The 16,269-nt window shown below is 35.3% G+C and overlaps 2 protein-coding genes across 3 annotated transcripts in view; both read right to left on the reverse strand.

The window, feature by feature from the left end:
- LOC105789322 (uncharacterized) overlaps positions 1-16,269 on the reverse strand; it is a 40,668-nt gene that overhangs the window by 19,560 nt on the left and 4,839 nt on the right. The window contains exons 11-31 of one of the 2 annotated variants that reach the window (XM_052627724.1): positions 16,139-16,231; positions 15,735-16,053; positions 15,460-15,564; positions 15,285-15,380; positions 14,767-14,834; positions 14,026-14,146; positions 13,744-13,950; positions 13,461-13,664; positions 4,866-4,975; positions 4,347-4,446; positions 4,116-4,214; positions 3,532-3,687; positions 3,378-3,452; positions 2,809-3,297; positions 2,383-2,730; positions 2,098-2,229; positions 1,717-1,830; positions 1,458-1,639; positions 1,222-1,330; positions 603-746; positions 207-497 (exon numbers count right to left, since the gene is read on the reverse strand). In XM_052627724.1, the coding sequence (XP_052483684.1) occupies positions 207-497; positions 603-746; positions 1,222-1,330; positions 1,458-1,639; positions 1,717-1,830; positions 2,098-2,229; positions 2,383-2,730; positions 2,809-3,297; positions 3,378-3,452; positions 3,532-3,687; positions 4,116-4,214; positions 4,347-4,446; positions 4,866-4,975; positions 13,461-13,664; positions 13,744-13,950; positions 14,026-14,146; positions 14,767-14,834; positions 15,285-15,380; positions 15,460-15,564; positions 15,735-16,053; positions 16,139-16,231 (3,562 nt within the window). Of the gene's footprint in view, positions 1-206; positions 498-602; positions 747-1,221; positions 1,331-1,457; positions 1,640-1,716; positions 1,831-2,097; positions 2,230-2,382; positions 2,731-2,808; positions 3,298-3,377; positions 3,453-3,531; positions 3,688-4,115; positions 4,215-4,346; positions 4,447-4,865; positions 4,976-5,096; positions 5,301-13,460; positions 13,665-13,743; positions 13,951-14,025; positions 14,147-14,766; positions 14,835-15,284; positions 15,381-15,459; positions 15,565-15,734; positions 16,102-16,138; positions 16,232-16,269 lie in introns of those variants that run through there. The other variant, XM_052627723.1, reaches the window with a different exon arrangement.
- LOC128039276 (uncharacterized) lies at positions 5,448-8,516 on the reverse strand. Its single transcript, XM_052627725.1, has 8 exons — positions 8,406-8,516; positions 7,769-7,861; positions 7,365-7,688; positions 7,091-7,195; positions 6,916-7,011; positions 6,398-6,465; positions 5,658-5,778; positions 5,448-5,582 (listed from the first exon to the last, which is right to left on the reverse strand). The coding sequence occupies exons 3-8, from the start codon at positions 7,575-7,577 to the stop codon at positions 5,463-5,465; spliced, it is 723 nt and encodes a 240-aa protein (XP_052483685.1). The 5' UTR covers positions 7,578-7,688; positions 7,769-7,861; positions 8,406-8,516; the 3' UTR covers positions 5,448-5,462.

Genomic DNA, 16,269 nt, shown 5'->3' on the forward strand with positions numbered 1-16,269 from the left:
AAAGATCAAAAACTAAATATAGACATGGACAAGGACATGGACATGCAAACAATTTATTATACCATGAACAATTAACTTAAAAAGCATGCAGTATGGGTTCCTTTTTGAAGGATGCAATATGCTACCTCAAACCAATCAGAAACAACAAATTGATAGAATAGAACTACACACTCTTAACTAAATTAAAGTGCAAAACGGAAATATACCTGCACAGTGGCCAGAGGTGAACCCCATTCTTCTCCAACATATAAGCCCAATTCAACGAGATTGATGATGACAGAAACTTTCAAAACAGTCCAAGTTTCACCATTTGGAGTTCTAGGCTCAATGCTAACTGTACTTTGAGGACTAACATGTTCTACAACATCTACAGATGAGGACAAAAAATCACTGTTTAATGGCGGAACATTGTGTGGGGTCTCAGATATATTAGAAAGTGCACATTCAGTCACAATCTGGTAATCCCTGTTTGACAAGTCTGCTTTCAATTCCTCTATCTGCAGAAACATTCAAAGACAAGTATACCTCAACATTCCTCTTCTTAAAAAGAGCAAGAAGACTTCTTGTTTGATGTACCCCTATCAATAAATACACAGCAATACCTTGATTACAGCTTCAATACTTGGTACTTGATGCATTAAGTCTCGAAGGGACCTCTGGATGACAATAGAAACCCCCTTGACATCCTTAATAATGCTTTCGCTTAATTTTGATTTAGTACCAACATTTAAATTGATGTCCTGAACCTGCATCCCATTAGAGAAAAGAGGGAAGAAAATGTATGCAAGAGATTACGTTAGCCAGGTTAACAATTGAAATATGCCATTCATCACACGATTTTTTCCTACTATTTGTCCCACCTATGTGGTAGTAATTTATTGGTCCAACTAAAAATATTTCTATGAATTTATTAACCCATCCATACCCACCTTGAATTTCTTTGATAAAATTATTTCCATGTTACGATGAAATACTTGGACAAAAAATAGTGGTTTGTGATAAAAACTACTCTAGGTTCCAAGAAAATGTTGAACATTGTTGGTATAAGAAAGTCAAAATAAAATTCCAACAAAAACCTCAAAACAGATGAAACTTAATGGTGAGTTCATTATATCTACATTATAGCAGGGAAAGACCATCAATGAGTTCCTGCCATTTCTATTCAATTTCTTAGAATTTACTGAACAGGCCTAGCAAGAGACAATCTAGTTAGATCCTCACCAGAATTGTCATTATTTCAAGGTGGACAGCATTCAAGTCACTTTTACTGCCAGAGAACCATTGGAAGGTATTTTTCACCGTAATATGAACAACATCAAGCTTCAGATAACTGTCACAGAAAATTTAAAAACAGTTACTGTAACAAGTCAAGATCACTGATGACATAAAATAGCTACATAGGCAGAAAATAATGAAAAATTGAAACTCATTAAATCTATATTCCAATATTAACGTACTCGAGGCTGTCTGTTCTGCGAGGCATCAGGATTATAGGTTTCCTAAGTGAAAGGTCCAACCTTATGGCAGGTGATCCTTCAATTTCACTAGTTGTGAACCACTTCTCTGAGTCTGTAACTTGATCTTTCAATTTCACATCTTTTGAATCATTGGGAACAAGACCCATAAAATAACTTGTAACCTACGTTATCAAATTTCAGACATGAGAAATAAACAAAAACTGCATTAAGTAATTATAATAATTGAAATTTTTATTACCTCCTGCACAAAGCGATTTAAGTAAACAATGCGCACTTCTGAAAGTTGGCCAAAGAGGCTATACTCGTAACCTTCATAATCCTCATCATCAATGCTGAATGAAGTAAAAACCAGCTATAAACCAGCGAAAAAAATGATGATAAGTTTTTGTAACATTATAAACTAAATTCAGACAAATAGACAAAAAAGAAAGAAAGAAAGAGGAAAAATGAATAGTATTCTGTACACATAAAGCAGAGAGGCTGTCATCTAGGAGAACTACAGAAAAACTAGTTACATTTGAAAAGACAAAGCGAACTTGAGCAACACATCCACAGATCTAAACAAAATGAAGAACTTTTGTTGCAGGGTCAAAAATAAAATCATAGATAAAATAAATACCTCAACAAATGAAGTGCCTCCAGGATCTCTCATGTCACAGATCCAGAAATACATATGGCTGCTTGGGAGACTATCATCACTTATTCTCAAATTTCCCAATGATGCTTTTATACTAAAAGAGGATGGGAACACCTTCAAATAGAAGAAAACTTTTGAGATCAAATTCAAGATACAGTAATTTTGTTTCAAAAAAATGCAGAGAATGAGATGAGATGAAAAAAGAGAAGGAATTAATCGAAACTTCTTGAAGAGACATGAAAAATTTGTAAAACAGGTAATCCAGACCTTTATATCAGTGAGCAGATTTTCTTGTGACAATGTAGCAAGCTTCGTTTCATTTTCATTCATCAACAAGATCTGAGCATGAGCCATATTTAATGTTAAATTGAATATAATTCGAGATTTTCCTTTTCCTAGCAGACCTTTGACCACAGGCTCATCAAAATTGGTTGCTTGTTGATTGTCAACAGGATCTTCACTAGAAATATCATGTTTCACCCCAACTGCAGAAGAACCATCACTAAAAGATTCACAGGTTTCATCCTCAATAGTAACAGCATTAGCAAAGTCCATAATGGCAAGGATTGTTGGTCTACGACAGAAAAATGACAATGTAGACAGAGTCACTGTGACCTGAGAACAACATTTTATTACTTTAAAATACAAAAAGATAATGACATAAGTCTATTTCAAACCCAGAGAAGAACCCACCTTCATGTCAATATTGTTGTATAGAGGAGAGTTCTGGTCATAAATAACTATTTGTGCTTTAACAAAACTGTCTAATGTATCACTTGGTTCAATAGCCTCACTCCTCGGAAGAAGGTTGTCATCAGGGAGTAAACCAGTGACACGACTAAAACTGTGAGTCATGAACAATGTTTTTTCTGATGAAAGAAAACTTTCCAAACTAGCTAATTCAGATGCTTTCTGAGACGTGGGTGTTGCGAATTCAAAAGAATCAACTAAATCTTCAGGTGCTTCATAAAATTTATCATCTCCTTCAATTGGGGACATATCATTTCTTTCAAAACACCGATTCCCAGCATCATCTAATGATTGTGCATCTGCACTTCGTACAACAGATCTTGCTAAGTAGCAAGGCTGAGACACAGGATTGCAGCAAATCAAATCTTCAATTTCCAAGGATTTCAGAACGGTACCAATAAACATATCATTCCCTTTTATTGAAAGTTCAACCTGTTTGACAAAAATAAAATTTATAAGATCATAACAAATAGAAATATAAACTAAAATAAACGTGACAATGTTAACCTTACCAGACCACCTAATGCTCGGAATTCAAATAGTGGATGCTCTTCAGCAAGAAGCACCTTAATGAAACTTCGCTCATGCTAGAAAAGGTGCACAAATCAGTTAAATTCTTGGTGGATCAACTTCAGCTGAAGTTCATGAGAAAACAATCAGGCATACCTGATGATTATAACTAAAGTCGACCTTTAGCTCATCAAGAACACCAGTTATGAAAACACTCTCTTTCTTTGATAGATCAGTTGTATCATTCTTGTCATTGCGTTCTGTTTCCGAGTCTGATGAAGTTTCAGATAGACCAGTAATAGCAGCAGAATCCTGCAGATAGATTATAACTTTTGCGTTACAAAGATTGTGACCCACACAAAGTGCTTCCCTTATTAATGACTACATAATGCGAATTGATTTTACAGAGCCAACTGCATTAGAATTAGCATGAAAGAATGTGATATATGTGTGCTAGAGGAACCCTTATACAAGTCAGGCTATTTTCATGTATAATGGTAATTTTAGTTAGTTGGGTATTAGACTTCTCCTAATTCTAATGATTTTCGGTTCATTAGTTTTCCTATGTATATCACATTGTACGGTTAGACACGGTATAGTCAATATCAATTAAAGACTAAAATTACTGAGGTGTAACAGCTCTTTGAGAATTATCCACTTCAGTCTCCAATCCGTCCCTCTTCTTCTACCTTTTTTTGCTACGCATTTTTAACAGATTACACCAGGTACAAAGGGCCTACCGATGTATGATATATAACTCCCTGCAGGCGGCTATGCCATGCCTTCCTTGAATCATCATTATCGCACCGTAATATAAGAGCATTTGCATCTTCCACCACCTAATAAGAAATATAATGTAAATAAAGCAAATATGCAAAGGGAAAATCACATTTGAACACTCGGAATTTAAGTTGCAAGCAATCTCACTTGACTCATAATAGTCAGTATTTAAATAATTAAAATGCTCTTACGGCTTTGCTATTTGTCCGTGCAGCATCACCAACAGCTAATACAGATTCCACGCCACCAACCAACTCTGCTGGAACGAAATACACATGTTTTCCTCTCAAGCTACAAAGCAAATAAATTAGGACATAAACTTGATAGCCTCAAGTACAAATAAGAAGATTGTACATGAACCAGTAATGCTATAGCACATGGTTAACTAGATGGGTGACTCTGAAAACACAAGTCTTCTAAGACCTTAGCCACAACAACGAGAACTTAGTGTATCTAACCACATCAGAATGTATTCATCCTTATCAAATCCATATCTGCCCAACATGGATATAAAGGGTGGAGTTCTGTATTCTTGTAGTAGATTTTTAATTTAATCTATTAAGAAGAGATTTCACGGAGAATGTAACACTCTTAGTGAAGCATTGTGTGTTCAAACCTCCTAAATCTTCAAAATACCATATCCAGTATTCCACTTATATAAGATGATCAATGCCATTGGAAAACAAATCTGGACAAGTTGGTAAGTGAACCTGATATACTGCTTGTATGACTTGGAGACAGGACTTTCAAGTACATATAGAAAAGGCCCTACTAAGCACAAGTATCGCTGCTGCCATACAGCTTCCCTATTTCCCACACCCTATCACATGAATATTGTGGGAGGGGGTTAAAGAATTGTCAAGAAAATAAAACCAGATAAAAAAAAAACATGCATGTGCACACGCACACAATGTATATGGAAGAGAGAGAGAGAGAGAGACCTTCCTACTAAGAACAGACAACCAACCCTCAAAGTCAGCTTGATTCCAAGCATAAAGCAGATCTGGGCTGTCGTTTTCCTCCTCTTGGAATATTTTAATTACTTGCATTAATCTATGGTACCGAGCAGGAGAAAAGTGAAACCCTAAAGATGGTAATTGTATAGCAAGCCTTGTTGTCGGGTATGACGGGTTCTCTAAGCGAATCTGTATGTGATATAAAAATAGTGACCTAAAACACTCAACATTATAAAAACATTTAAGGAAATTGTCTACAACTTTACCTGCTGAAGCTTTAAGATTACCCGCATTTGTCAATAACGGGCAAGAAACTAAGACCATCAGTGTTGGCAGAAGCCGCAGACTTCTTTAGAGATGTTTGGCTCCAATGGTAATCACCATCAACCAAAAAGCAGATACATCACTTAAAACCAAATCAAACTGCGAATACAAATCCAGCTCCTCAGGAGATGTGAGTGCATTGTCATCCTGAAGATATCAGCAAAAATCCTTATAAATTATACATTTCAGATTATGCAATTAAGATTCTCTTCATCTTCAAACCTGTGAACGAATGACCAAATTTCCCAAATCAAGAAGAAGCTTTGTGAAATGCTTGTTATCAGGTTGAAATTCAGTTGGAATTGTAATCTTAGGAGCTGCAATATCCAAATCTAGCAGAAACCTACAAACAGGTAAAATAAATACTTTGCATGTAAATTGCATACTAATAACTAAAATATGTCTTCTCAAAGTCAATGGGATAAATATATTGATCAAACGAACATAGAAGAGTATACAAAACATGATATGTAAGACCCCAAAATGGACAACCCATATCACCCAACAAGCCACATCCAAATATTACAGCTTACATACCTAAAAAACTGCCTTTCAATGAAAATTGAAAGATAAATAATCAATACCAGTAAGGTGAATCTAAGCTTTCAATTTTCAGTTACAAATACAATACAAGGATTAATTAATCCTGGAAAAATATGCTGATTAAATCAAAATGGAACAATATCATATGAAGCTTCATAGTTTGTGTTTTAGCCCCTCATGAAAGGCTCATGAAGCAATAACAGTTATCACATCGATAAACATAATTTCAGTAGCTATATAGGACTCTAAGACATTATATCCCCCCCCCCCAATGGAGGGAGAAGAGAGACAAGACAGCAGCAGCGGTAAGAAACATTAAAGGACTTCAAAAGAAGAAGAAAGCAGACACAGAGTAGCCTAGAAATCCTTGGAGATACCAATATGGTCACTGTTGCAATTTTCAATGTAAAGTAACATACCTGGTATGGTCCTTCAAAGCCCTGTTCACTTGTTGCTGAGCAGACCGTTTTACTTCATCAATTGTCATCTGATGATCATTTAAACATGCCATTAGGGAACCAGACCAATCATCACTTGAATATGCTAGTGCTAAAAAAAAAACATTTCTGAAAGAATAAATTATATGAAACCATGATAAATTTGATTCTTACTGGTGATACAGGAAAATTTTATGTTAACAAATTTTATTTTTAACTCTGATTTTAGTAGAGTTGTTTAAAGAATGTGCCCTTACAACTTACAACAACTTAAAACAGGAGCATCTAGTTGCTCTCATTAATTTCAATATTATTTACCTTCCCATCAGAAACCAGAATTAAATATTCTACAGTATTTAGTAGTCATAAACTCGAAATGATATACTATTATACAATATTTTAAAGTCATAAACTCATAATGATAAAAGCCTTTTCTAGTGACCTGGCTACGGAAAGCTCTCTTCAATAGAAGAGAAAAAGATATATAAGCATAATAAAACCTGTACAGCAGTTGCAGTTTCCAGTGCAATTGTGTGGCTCACAGCTGTATTGCTTTCAAAAAATTTGGCAATTTCATCGAGGGAATCCTTGAGATACTGACCAAAGACATGGGATTAACAAATCAGTATACAGTCCAAAGAAATTACAATTCAAGAGTTAGGAGTGATTCCATACAGTCACATAACAAGGAGAAGCTTTAGCAACCATGCTCCAGTCTACTTTAGCATCAAAAGGCTTATAGCAGAAGACACCAACTAAAGAGTCAGCTGTAGTCGCACTCTGCATGAACAAAGGAGAATTAAGGTGCCGCTACTGTTGGGGAATTATGTAACCAATCAAAAAGCAATTGTGAAGAATGAAAGAGGGAAATTGGACTTTAGCAAGAAAACCTATGTAACAAATAAAATAAAATAAAAACAAGTCTGAAAATGCAAGAGGAAAATTAGACCTGAGCAAGAAGACCATTAGGAGATGATAATTGATATGACCCCAGTTTCACACCAAACACTTTCGTCTCTGGATAAAGCTTAATGGAGCAATCAAGTCCTTCACACGATAAATCAGCAAGACATGTATGGGCTCCATCCAGAAGCTTTGAAGCATTATGTTTCATGTGAATCTCCAAAACAGTCTGAAGAATGTCAGGGTTTTCATCGATCATAGCGACTGCCCATCTTCATCTTCCTTATATCCTATAATTTTATTTAATTGCTGCCACTCCTCTTCACTGAAATGTAATGATTCGGTTTCATCTTTAAAAGATTGACTGCCCCTGTAATTGTAAGAACAGGTTATTTGTAAATTCTACAGCATCATAGGAGTCTATTAATTAAATTGTAAGAACATTTGTACCATCCAAATGACCACCATGATTGTTTAGCTTTCTGCTTCTTCAAATAGTCTTCTGATTCTATAGACTGCTCAAGAAACTTGTGCGCCAACATTCTGCATAATACCAGGATATAGTCCTCATCTAGATCGAAAAGTCACTTCATTGAACCAAAAATATAGTGAAGGGTTCAGAGTTTAGAGTTGTTATGCACATCCATATGACAAGCCCAGAATACTTATGCGTGTGGCTACAGACATCAACAAACTTCTCACTTTCTGTTCACTCTCCTGATGTCTCTCTAACGTTAATAACATTATAATTAAGTGGCAATTAGCCTTAGCTATATTGAGCAACTTCATCTATCGCCATCCAGTATAGATTGAAGTTAGATACCTATAAGAATTTGAAAATTAAAATGCTAGAGCAAGTTTTGACATGAAGCTAAGGAGATTAAGATTGGAGTGGTAGGATTAAGTTCATTATGCAATTAGAATGCACATGCTGTTGTTCAATGTGATGTACGAGACCCTTGGTTCTTGTCAATGAGTAGCAGTCTACTTGTGTAAATAGTTAAATCCAAGAGAAGCAGTCTCAAGGGAATAAAAGGTACACTTGTTAAGGAAGAAACCAGCCAAAGGAAATAACAAAATACATTACCTCCACTGCAGTATAAGTTCAATATCAAGTTCACGATCAAGTTCCTCAATTTCTTTATTGTCATCAACTACTGGCCGATTCACGTCAGATTTAAGCAGTGATGCATAGAGGATATATATTTCTTCCATAACCTTGTATATTTCAAAACCTGCTCCCATGACAGTTTTCCACTGCCACAACAACTAGTTTCTTAGAAAATGCATAACCAAAAGAAAATCCTGTGAAAATCCAATCATGGTTTAAAAAAAAAAAAAAACAAAGAAAGAAAGGCAAAAGCTCCCCACTTGCATAAACCTTTATGCCCGAGCTTCAAAAAAAAAGAGAAATAAAAAACCAAAGCAGAAATTCTAAGATATGAACCATCCTCTGTCGAATAGTACTGACTTTCAAGACTTAACACACATAGCAATTTCCAGGATGATGCAGATTAAAGGTTTTATCTTTGTGCAGGTTAATCATATGAGGAGATGTTGTGCAATAAACAATAAAATCCAGGACAGAAAGAAACAGAGTTATCTTGTTTAGGCACCTAGCCTTCTTCATCTGATCAGAAACAGCTTTGTAAGCATACTTCCACCAAGACCTTGGATCTGACTTCAAAGTGAAAGACGGACGGTAATGGGCATGGACCTCTGGATGACAATAGAAACCCCTTGACATCCTTAATAATGCTTTCGCTTAATTTTGATTTAGTACCAACATTTAAATTGATGTCCTGAACCTGCATCCCATTAGAGAAAAGAGGGAAGAAAATGTATGCAAGAGATTACGTTAGCCAGGTTAACAATTGAAATATGCCATTCATCACACGATTTTTTCCTACTATTTGTCCCACCTATGTGGTAGTAATTTATTGGTCCAACTAAAAATATTTCTATGAATTTATTAACCCATCCATACCCACCTTGAATTTCTTTGATAAAATTATTTCCATGTTACGATGAAATACTTGGACAAAAAATAGTGGTTTGTGATAAAAACTACTCTAGGTTCCAAGAAAATGTTGAACATTGTTGGTATAAGAAAGTCAAAATAAAATTCCAACAAAAACCTCAAAACAGATGAAACTTAATGGTGAGTTCATTATATCTACATTATAGCAGGGAAAGACCATCAATGAGTTCCTGCCATTTCTATTCCAATTTCTTAGAATTTACTGAACAGGCCTAGCAAGAGACAATCTAGTTAGATCCTCACCAGAATTGTCATTATTTCAAGGTGGACAGCATTCAAGTCACTTTTACTGCCAGAGAACCATTGGAAGGTATTTTTCACCGTAATATGAACAACATCAAGCTTCAGATAACTGTCACAGAAAATTTAAAAACAGTTACTGTAACAAGTCAAGATCACTGATGACATAAAATAGCTACATAGGCAGAAAATAATGAAAATTGAAACTCATTAAATCTATATTCCAATATTAACGTATCGAGGCTGTCTGTTCTGCGAGGCATCAGGATTATAGGTTTCCTAAGTGAAAGGTCCAACCTTATGGCAGGTGATCCTTCAATTTCACTAGTTGTGAACCACTTCTCTGAGTCTGTAACTTGATCTTTCAATTTCACATCTTTTGAATCATTGGGAACAAGACCCATAAAATAACTTGTAACCTACGTTATCAAATTTCAGACATGAGAAATAAACAAAAACTGCATTAAGTAATTATAATAATTGAAATTTTTATTACCTCCTGCACAAAGCGATTTAAGTAAACAATGCGCACTTCTGAAAGTTGGCCAAAGAGGCTATACTCGTAACCTTCATAATCCTCATCATCAATGCTGAATGAAGTAAAAACCAGCTATAAACCAGCGAAAAAAATGATGATAAGTTTTTGTAACATTATAAACTAAATTCAGACAAATAGACAAAAAAGAAAGAAAGAAAGAGGAAAAATGAATAGTATTCTGTACACATAAAGCAGAGAGGCTGTCATCTAGGAGAACTACAGAAAAACTAGTTACATTTGAAAAGACAAAGCGAACTTGAGCAACACATCCACAGATCTAAACAAAATGAAGAACTTTTGTTGCAGGGTCAAAAATAAAATCATAGATAAAATAAATACCTCAACAAATGAAGTGCCTCCAGGATCTCTCATGTCACAGATCCAGAAATACATATGGCTGCTTGGGAGACTATCATCACTTATTCTCAAATTTCCCAATGATGCTTTTATACTAAAAGAGGATGGGAACACCTTCAAATAGAAGAAAACTTTTGAGATCAAATTCAAGATACAGTAATTTTGTTTCAAAAAATGCAGAGAATGAGATGAGATGAAAAAGAGAAGGAATTAATCGAAACTTCTTGAAGAGACATGAAAATTTGTAAAACAGGTAATCCAGACCTTTATATCAGTGAGCAGATTTTCTTGTGACAATGTAGCAAGCTTCGTTTCATTTTCATTCATCAACAAGATCTGAGCATGAGCCATATTTAATGTTAAATTGAATATAATTCGAGATTTTCCTTTTCCTAGCAGACCTTTGACCACAGGCTCATCAAAATTGGTTGCTTGTTGATTGTCAACAGGATCTTCACTAGAAATATCATGTTTCACCCCAACTGCAGAAGAACCATCACTAAAAGATTCACAGGTTTCATCCTCAATAGTAACAGCATTAGCAAAGTCCATAATGGCAAGGATTGTTGGTCTACGACAGAAAAATGACAATGTAGACAGAGTCACTGTGACCTGAGAACAACATTTTATTACTTTAAAATACAAAAAGATAATGACATAAGTCTATTTCAAACCCAGAGAAGAACCCACCTTCATGTCAATATTGTTGTATAGAGGAGAGTTCTGGTCATAAATAACTATTTGTGCTTTAACAAAACTGTCTAATGTATCACTTGGTTCAATAGCCTCACTCCTCGGAAGAAGGTTGTCATCAGGAGTAAACCAGTGACACGACTAAAACTGTGAGTCATGAACAATGTTTTTCTGATGAAAGAAAACTTTCCAAACTAGCTAATTCAGATGCTTTCTGAGACGTGTGTTGCGAATTCAAAAGAATCAACTAAATCTTCAGGTGCTTCATAAAATTTATCATCTCCTTCAATTGGGGACATATCATTTCTTTCAAAACACCGATTCCCAGCATCATCTAATGATTGTGCATCTGCACTTCAGACAACAGATCTTGCTAAGTAGCAAGGCTGAGACACAGGATTGCAGCAAATCAAATCTTCAATTTCAAGGATTTCAGAACGGTACCAATAAACATATCATTCCCTTTTATTGAAAGTTCAACCTGTTTGACAAAAATAAAATTTATAAGATCATAACAAATAGAAATATAAACTAAAATAAACGTGACAATGTTAACCTTACCAGACCACCTAATGCTCGGAATTCAAATAGTGGATGCTCTTCAGCAAGAAGCACCTTAATGAAACTTCGCTCATGCTAGAAAAGGTGCACAAATCAGTTAAATTCTTGGTGGATCAACTTCAGCTGAAGTTCATGAGAAAACAATCAGGCATACCTGATGATTATAACTAAAGTCGACCTTTAGCTCATCAAGAACACCAGTTATGAAAACACTCTCTTTCTTTGATAGATCAGTTGTATCATTCTTGTCATTGCGTTCTGTTTCCGAGTCTGATGAAGTTTCAGATAGACCAGTAATAGCAGCAGAATCCTGCAGATAGATTATAACTTTTGCGTTACAAAGATTGTGACCCACACAAAGTGCTTCCCTTATTAATGACTACATAATGCGAATTGATTTTACAGAGCCAACTGCATTAGAATTAGCATGAAAGAATGTGATATATGTGTGCTAGAGGAACCCTTATACAAGTCAGGCTATTTTCATGTATAATGGTAATTTTAGTTAGTTGGGTATTAGACTTCTCCTAATTCTAATGATTTTCGGTTCATTAGTTTTCCTATGTATATCACATTGTACGGTTAGACACGGTATAGTCAATATCAATTAAAGACTAAAATTACTGAGGTGTAACAGCTCTTTGAGAATTATCCACTTCAGTCTCCAATCCGTCCCTCTTCTTCTACCTTTTTTTGCTACGCATTTTTAACAGATTACACCAGGTACAAAGGGCCTACCGATGTATGATATATAACTCCCTGCAGGCGGCTATGCCATGCCTTCCTTGAATCATCATTATCGCACCGTAATATAAGAGCATTTGCATCTTCCACCACCTAATAAGAAATATAATGTAAATAAAGCAAATATGCAAAGGGAAAATCACATTTGAACACTCGGAATTTAAGTTGCAAGCAATCTCACTTGACTCCGCAATAGTCAGTATTTAAATAATTAAAATGCTCTTACGGCTTTGCTATTTGTCCGTGCAGCATCACCAACAGCTAATACAGATTCCACGCCACCAACCAACTCTGCTGGAACGAAATACACATGTTTTCCTCTCAAGCTACAAAGCAAATAAATTAGGACATAAACTTGATAGCCTCAAGTACAAATAAGAAGATTGTACATGAACCAGTAATGCTATAGCACATGGTTAACTAGATGGGTGACTCTGAAAACACAAGTCTTCTAAGACCTTAGCCACAACAACGAGAACTTAGTGTATCTAACCACATCAGAATGTATTCATCCTTATCAAATCCATATCTGCCCAACATGGATATAAAGGGTGGAGTTCTGTATTCTTGTAGTAGATTTTTAATTTAATCTATTAAGAAGAGATTTCACGGAGAATGTAACACTCTTAGTGAAGCATTGTGTGTTCAAACCTCCTAAATCTTCAAAATACCATATCCAGTATTCCACTTATATAAGATGATCAATGCCATTGGAAAACAAATCTGGACAAGTTGGTAAGTGAACCTGATATACTGCTTGTATGACTTGGAGACAGGACTTTCAAGTACATATAGAAAAGGCCCTACTAAGCACAAGTATCGCTGCTGCCATACAGCTTCCTATTTCCCACACCCTATCACATGAATATTGTGGGAGGGGTTAAAGAATTGTCAAGAAAATAAAACCAGATAAAAAACATGCATGTGCACACGCACACAATGTATATGGAAGAGAGAGAGAGAGAGACCTTCCTACTAAGAACAGACAACCAACCCTCAAAGTCAGCTTGATTCCAAGCATAAAGCAGATCTGGGCTGTCGTTTTCCTCCTCTTGGAATATTTTAATTACTTGCATTAATCTATGGTACCGAGCAGGAGAAAAGTGAAACCCTAAAGATGGTAATTGTATAGCAAGCCTTGTTGTCGGGTATGACGGGTTCTCTAAGCGAATCTGTATGTGATATAAAAATAGTGACCTAAAAACACTCAACATTATAAAAACATTTAAGGGAAATTGTCTACAACTTTACCTGCTGAAGCTTTAAGATTACCCCGCATTTGTCAATAACGGGCAAGAAACTAAGACCATCAGTGTTGGCAGAAGCCGCAGACTTCTTTAGAGATGTTTGGCTCCAATGGTAATCACCATCAACCAAAAAAGCAGATACATCACTTAAAACCAAATCAAACTGCGAATACAAATCCAGCTCCTCAGGAGATGTGAGTGCATTGTCATCCTGAAGATATCAGCAAAAATCCTTATAAATTATACATTTCAGATTATGCAATTAAGATTCTCTTCATCTTCAAACCTGTGAACGAATGACCAAATTTCCCAAATCAAGAAGAAGCTTTGTGAAATGCTTGTTATCAGGTTGAAATTCAGTTGGAATTGTAATCTTAGGAGCTGCAATATCCAAATCTAGCAGAAACCTACAAACAGGTAAAAATAAATACTTTGCATGTAAATTGCATACTAATAACTAAAATATGTCTTCTCAAAGTCAATGGGATAAATATATTGATCAAACGAACATAGAAGAGTATACAAAACATGATATGTAAGACCCCAAAATGGACAACCCATATCACCCAACAAGCCACATCCAAATATTACAGCTTACATACCTAAAAAACTGCCTTTCAATGAAAATTGAAAGATAAATAATCAATACCAGTAAGGTGAATCTAAGCTTTCAATTTTCAGTTACAAATACAATACAAGGATTAATTAATCCTGGAAAAATATGCTGATTAAATCAAAATGGAACAATATCATATGAAGCTTCATAGTTTGTGTTTTAGCCCCTCATGAAAGGCTCATGAAGCAATAACAGTTATCACATCGATAAACATAATTTCAGTAGCTATATAGGACTCTAAGACATTATATCCCCCCCCCCCAATGGAGGGAGAAGAGAGACAAGACAGCAGCAGCGGTAAGAAACATTAAAGGACTTCAAAAGAAGAAGAAAGCAGACACAGAGTAGCCTAGAAATCCTTGGAGATACCAATATGGTCACTGTTGCAATTTTCAATGTAAAGTAACATACCTGGTATGGTCCTTCAAAGCCCTGTTCACTTGTTGCTGAGCAGACCGTTTTACTTCATCAATTGTCATCTGATGATCATTTAAACATGCCATTAGGGAACCAGACCAATCATCACTTGAATATGCTAGTGCTAAAAAAAAAACATTTCTGAAAGAATAAATTATATGAAACCATGATAAATTTGATTCTTACTGGTGATACAGGAAAATTTTATGTTAACAAATTTTATTTTTAACTCTGATTTTAGTAGAGTTGTTTAAAGAATGTGCCCTTACAACTTACAACAACTTAAAACAGGAGCATCTAGTTGCTCTCATTAATTTCAATATTATTTACCTTCCCATCAGAAACCAGAATTAAATATTCTACAGTATTTAGTAGTCATAAACTCGAAATGATATACTATTATACAATATTTTAAAGTCATAAACTCATAATGATAAAAGCCTTTTCTAGTGACCTGGCTACGGAAAGCTCTCTTCAATAGAAGAGAAAAAGATATATAAGCATAATAAAACCTGTACAGCAGTTGCAGTTTCCAGTGCAATTGTGTGGCTCACAGCTGTATTGCTTTCAAAAAATTTGGCAATTTCATCGAGGGAATCCTTGAGATACTGACCAAAGACATGGGATTAACAAATCAGTATACAGTCCAAAGAAATTACAATTCAAGAGTTAGGAGTGATTCCATACAGTCACATAACAAGGAGAAGCTTTAGCAACCATGCTCCAGTCTACTTTAGCATCAAAAGGCTTATAGCAGAAGACACCAACTAAAGAGTCAGCTGTAGTCGCACTCTGCATGAACAAAGGAGAATTAAGGTGCCGCTACTGTTGGGGAATTATGTAACCAATCAAAAAGCAATTGTGAAGAATGAAAGAGGGAAATTGGACTTTAGCAAGAAAACCTATGTAACAAATAAAATAAAATAAAAAACAAGTCTGAAAATGCAAGAGGAAAATTAGACCTGAGCAAGAAGACCATTAGGAGATGATAATTGATATGACCCCAGTTTCACACCAAACACTTTCGTCTCTGGATAAAGCTTAATGGAGCAATCAAGTCCTTCACACGATAAATCAGCAAGACATGTATGGGCTCCATCCAGAAGCTTTGAAGCATTATGTTTCATGTGAATCTCCAAAACAGTCTGAAGAATGTCAGGGTTTTCATCGATCATAAGCGACTGCCCATCTTCATCTTCCTTATATCCTATAATTTTATTTAATTGCTGCCACTCCTCTTCACTGAAATGTAATGATTCGGTTTCATCTTTAAAAGATTGACTGCCCTGTAATTGTAAGAACAGGTTATTTGTAAATTCTACAGCATCATAGGAGTCTATTAATTAAATTGTAAGAACATTTGTACCATCCAAATGACCACCATGATTGTTTAGCTTTCTGCTTCTTCAAATAGTCTTCTGATTCTATAGACTGCTCAAGAAACTTGTGCGCCAACATTCTGCATAATACCAGGATATAGTCCTCATCTAGATCGAA

The sequence above is a fragment of the Gossypium raimondii genome, chromosome 2, assembly GCF_025698545.1.
Source record: "Gossypium raimondii isolate GPD5lz chromosome 2, ASM2569854v1, whole genome shotgun sequence".
Lineage (NCBI taxonomy): Eukaryota > Viridiplantae > Streptophyta > Magnoliopsida > Malvales > Malvaceae > Gossypium > Gossypium raimondii.

Excerpts from the sequence above, each read along its gene's own strand:
- LOC128039276 (XM_052627725.1), bottom strand. The coding sequence starts at position 7,577 with ATGATCGATGAAAACCCTGACATTCTTCAGACTGTTTTGGAGATTCAC. Across the intron at positions 7,012-7,090 it reads CTTCTCCTTGTTATGTGACT|TATCTCAAGGATTCCCTCGA; the intron begins GTATGGAATCAC and ends GTCTTTGGTCAG. Across the intron at positions 5,583-5,657 it reads ATTTGGTCATTCGTTCACAG|GATGACAATGCACTCACATC; the intron begins GTTTGAAGATGA and ends TGATATCTTCAG.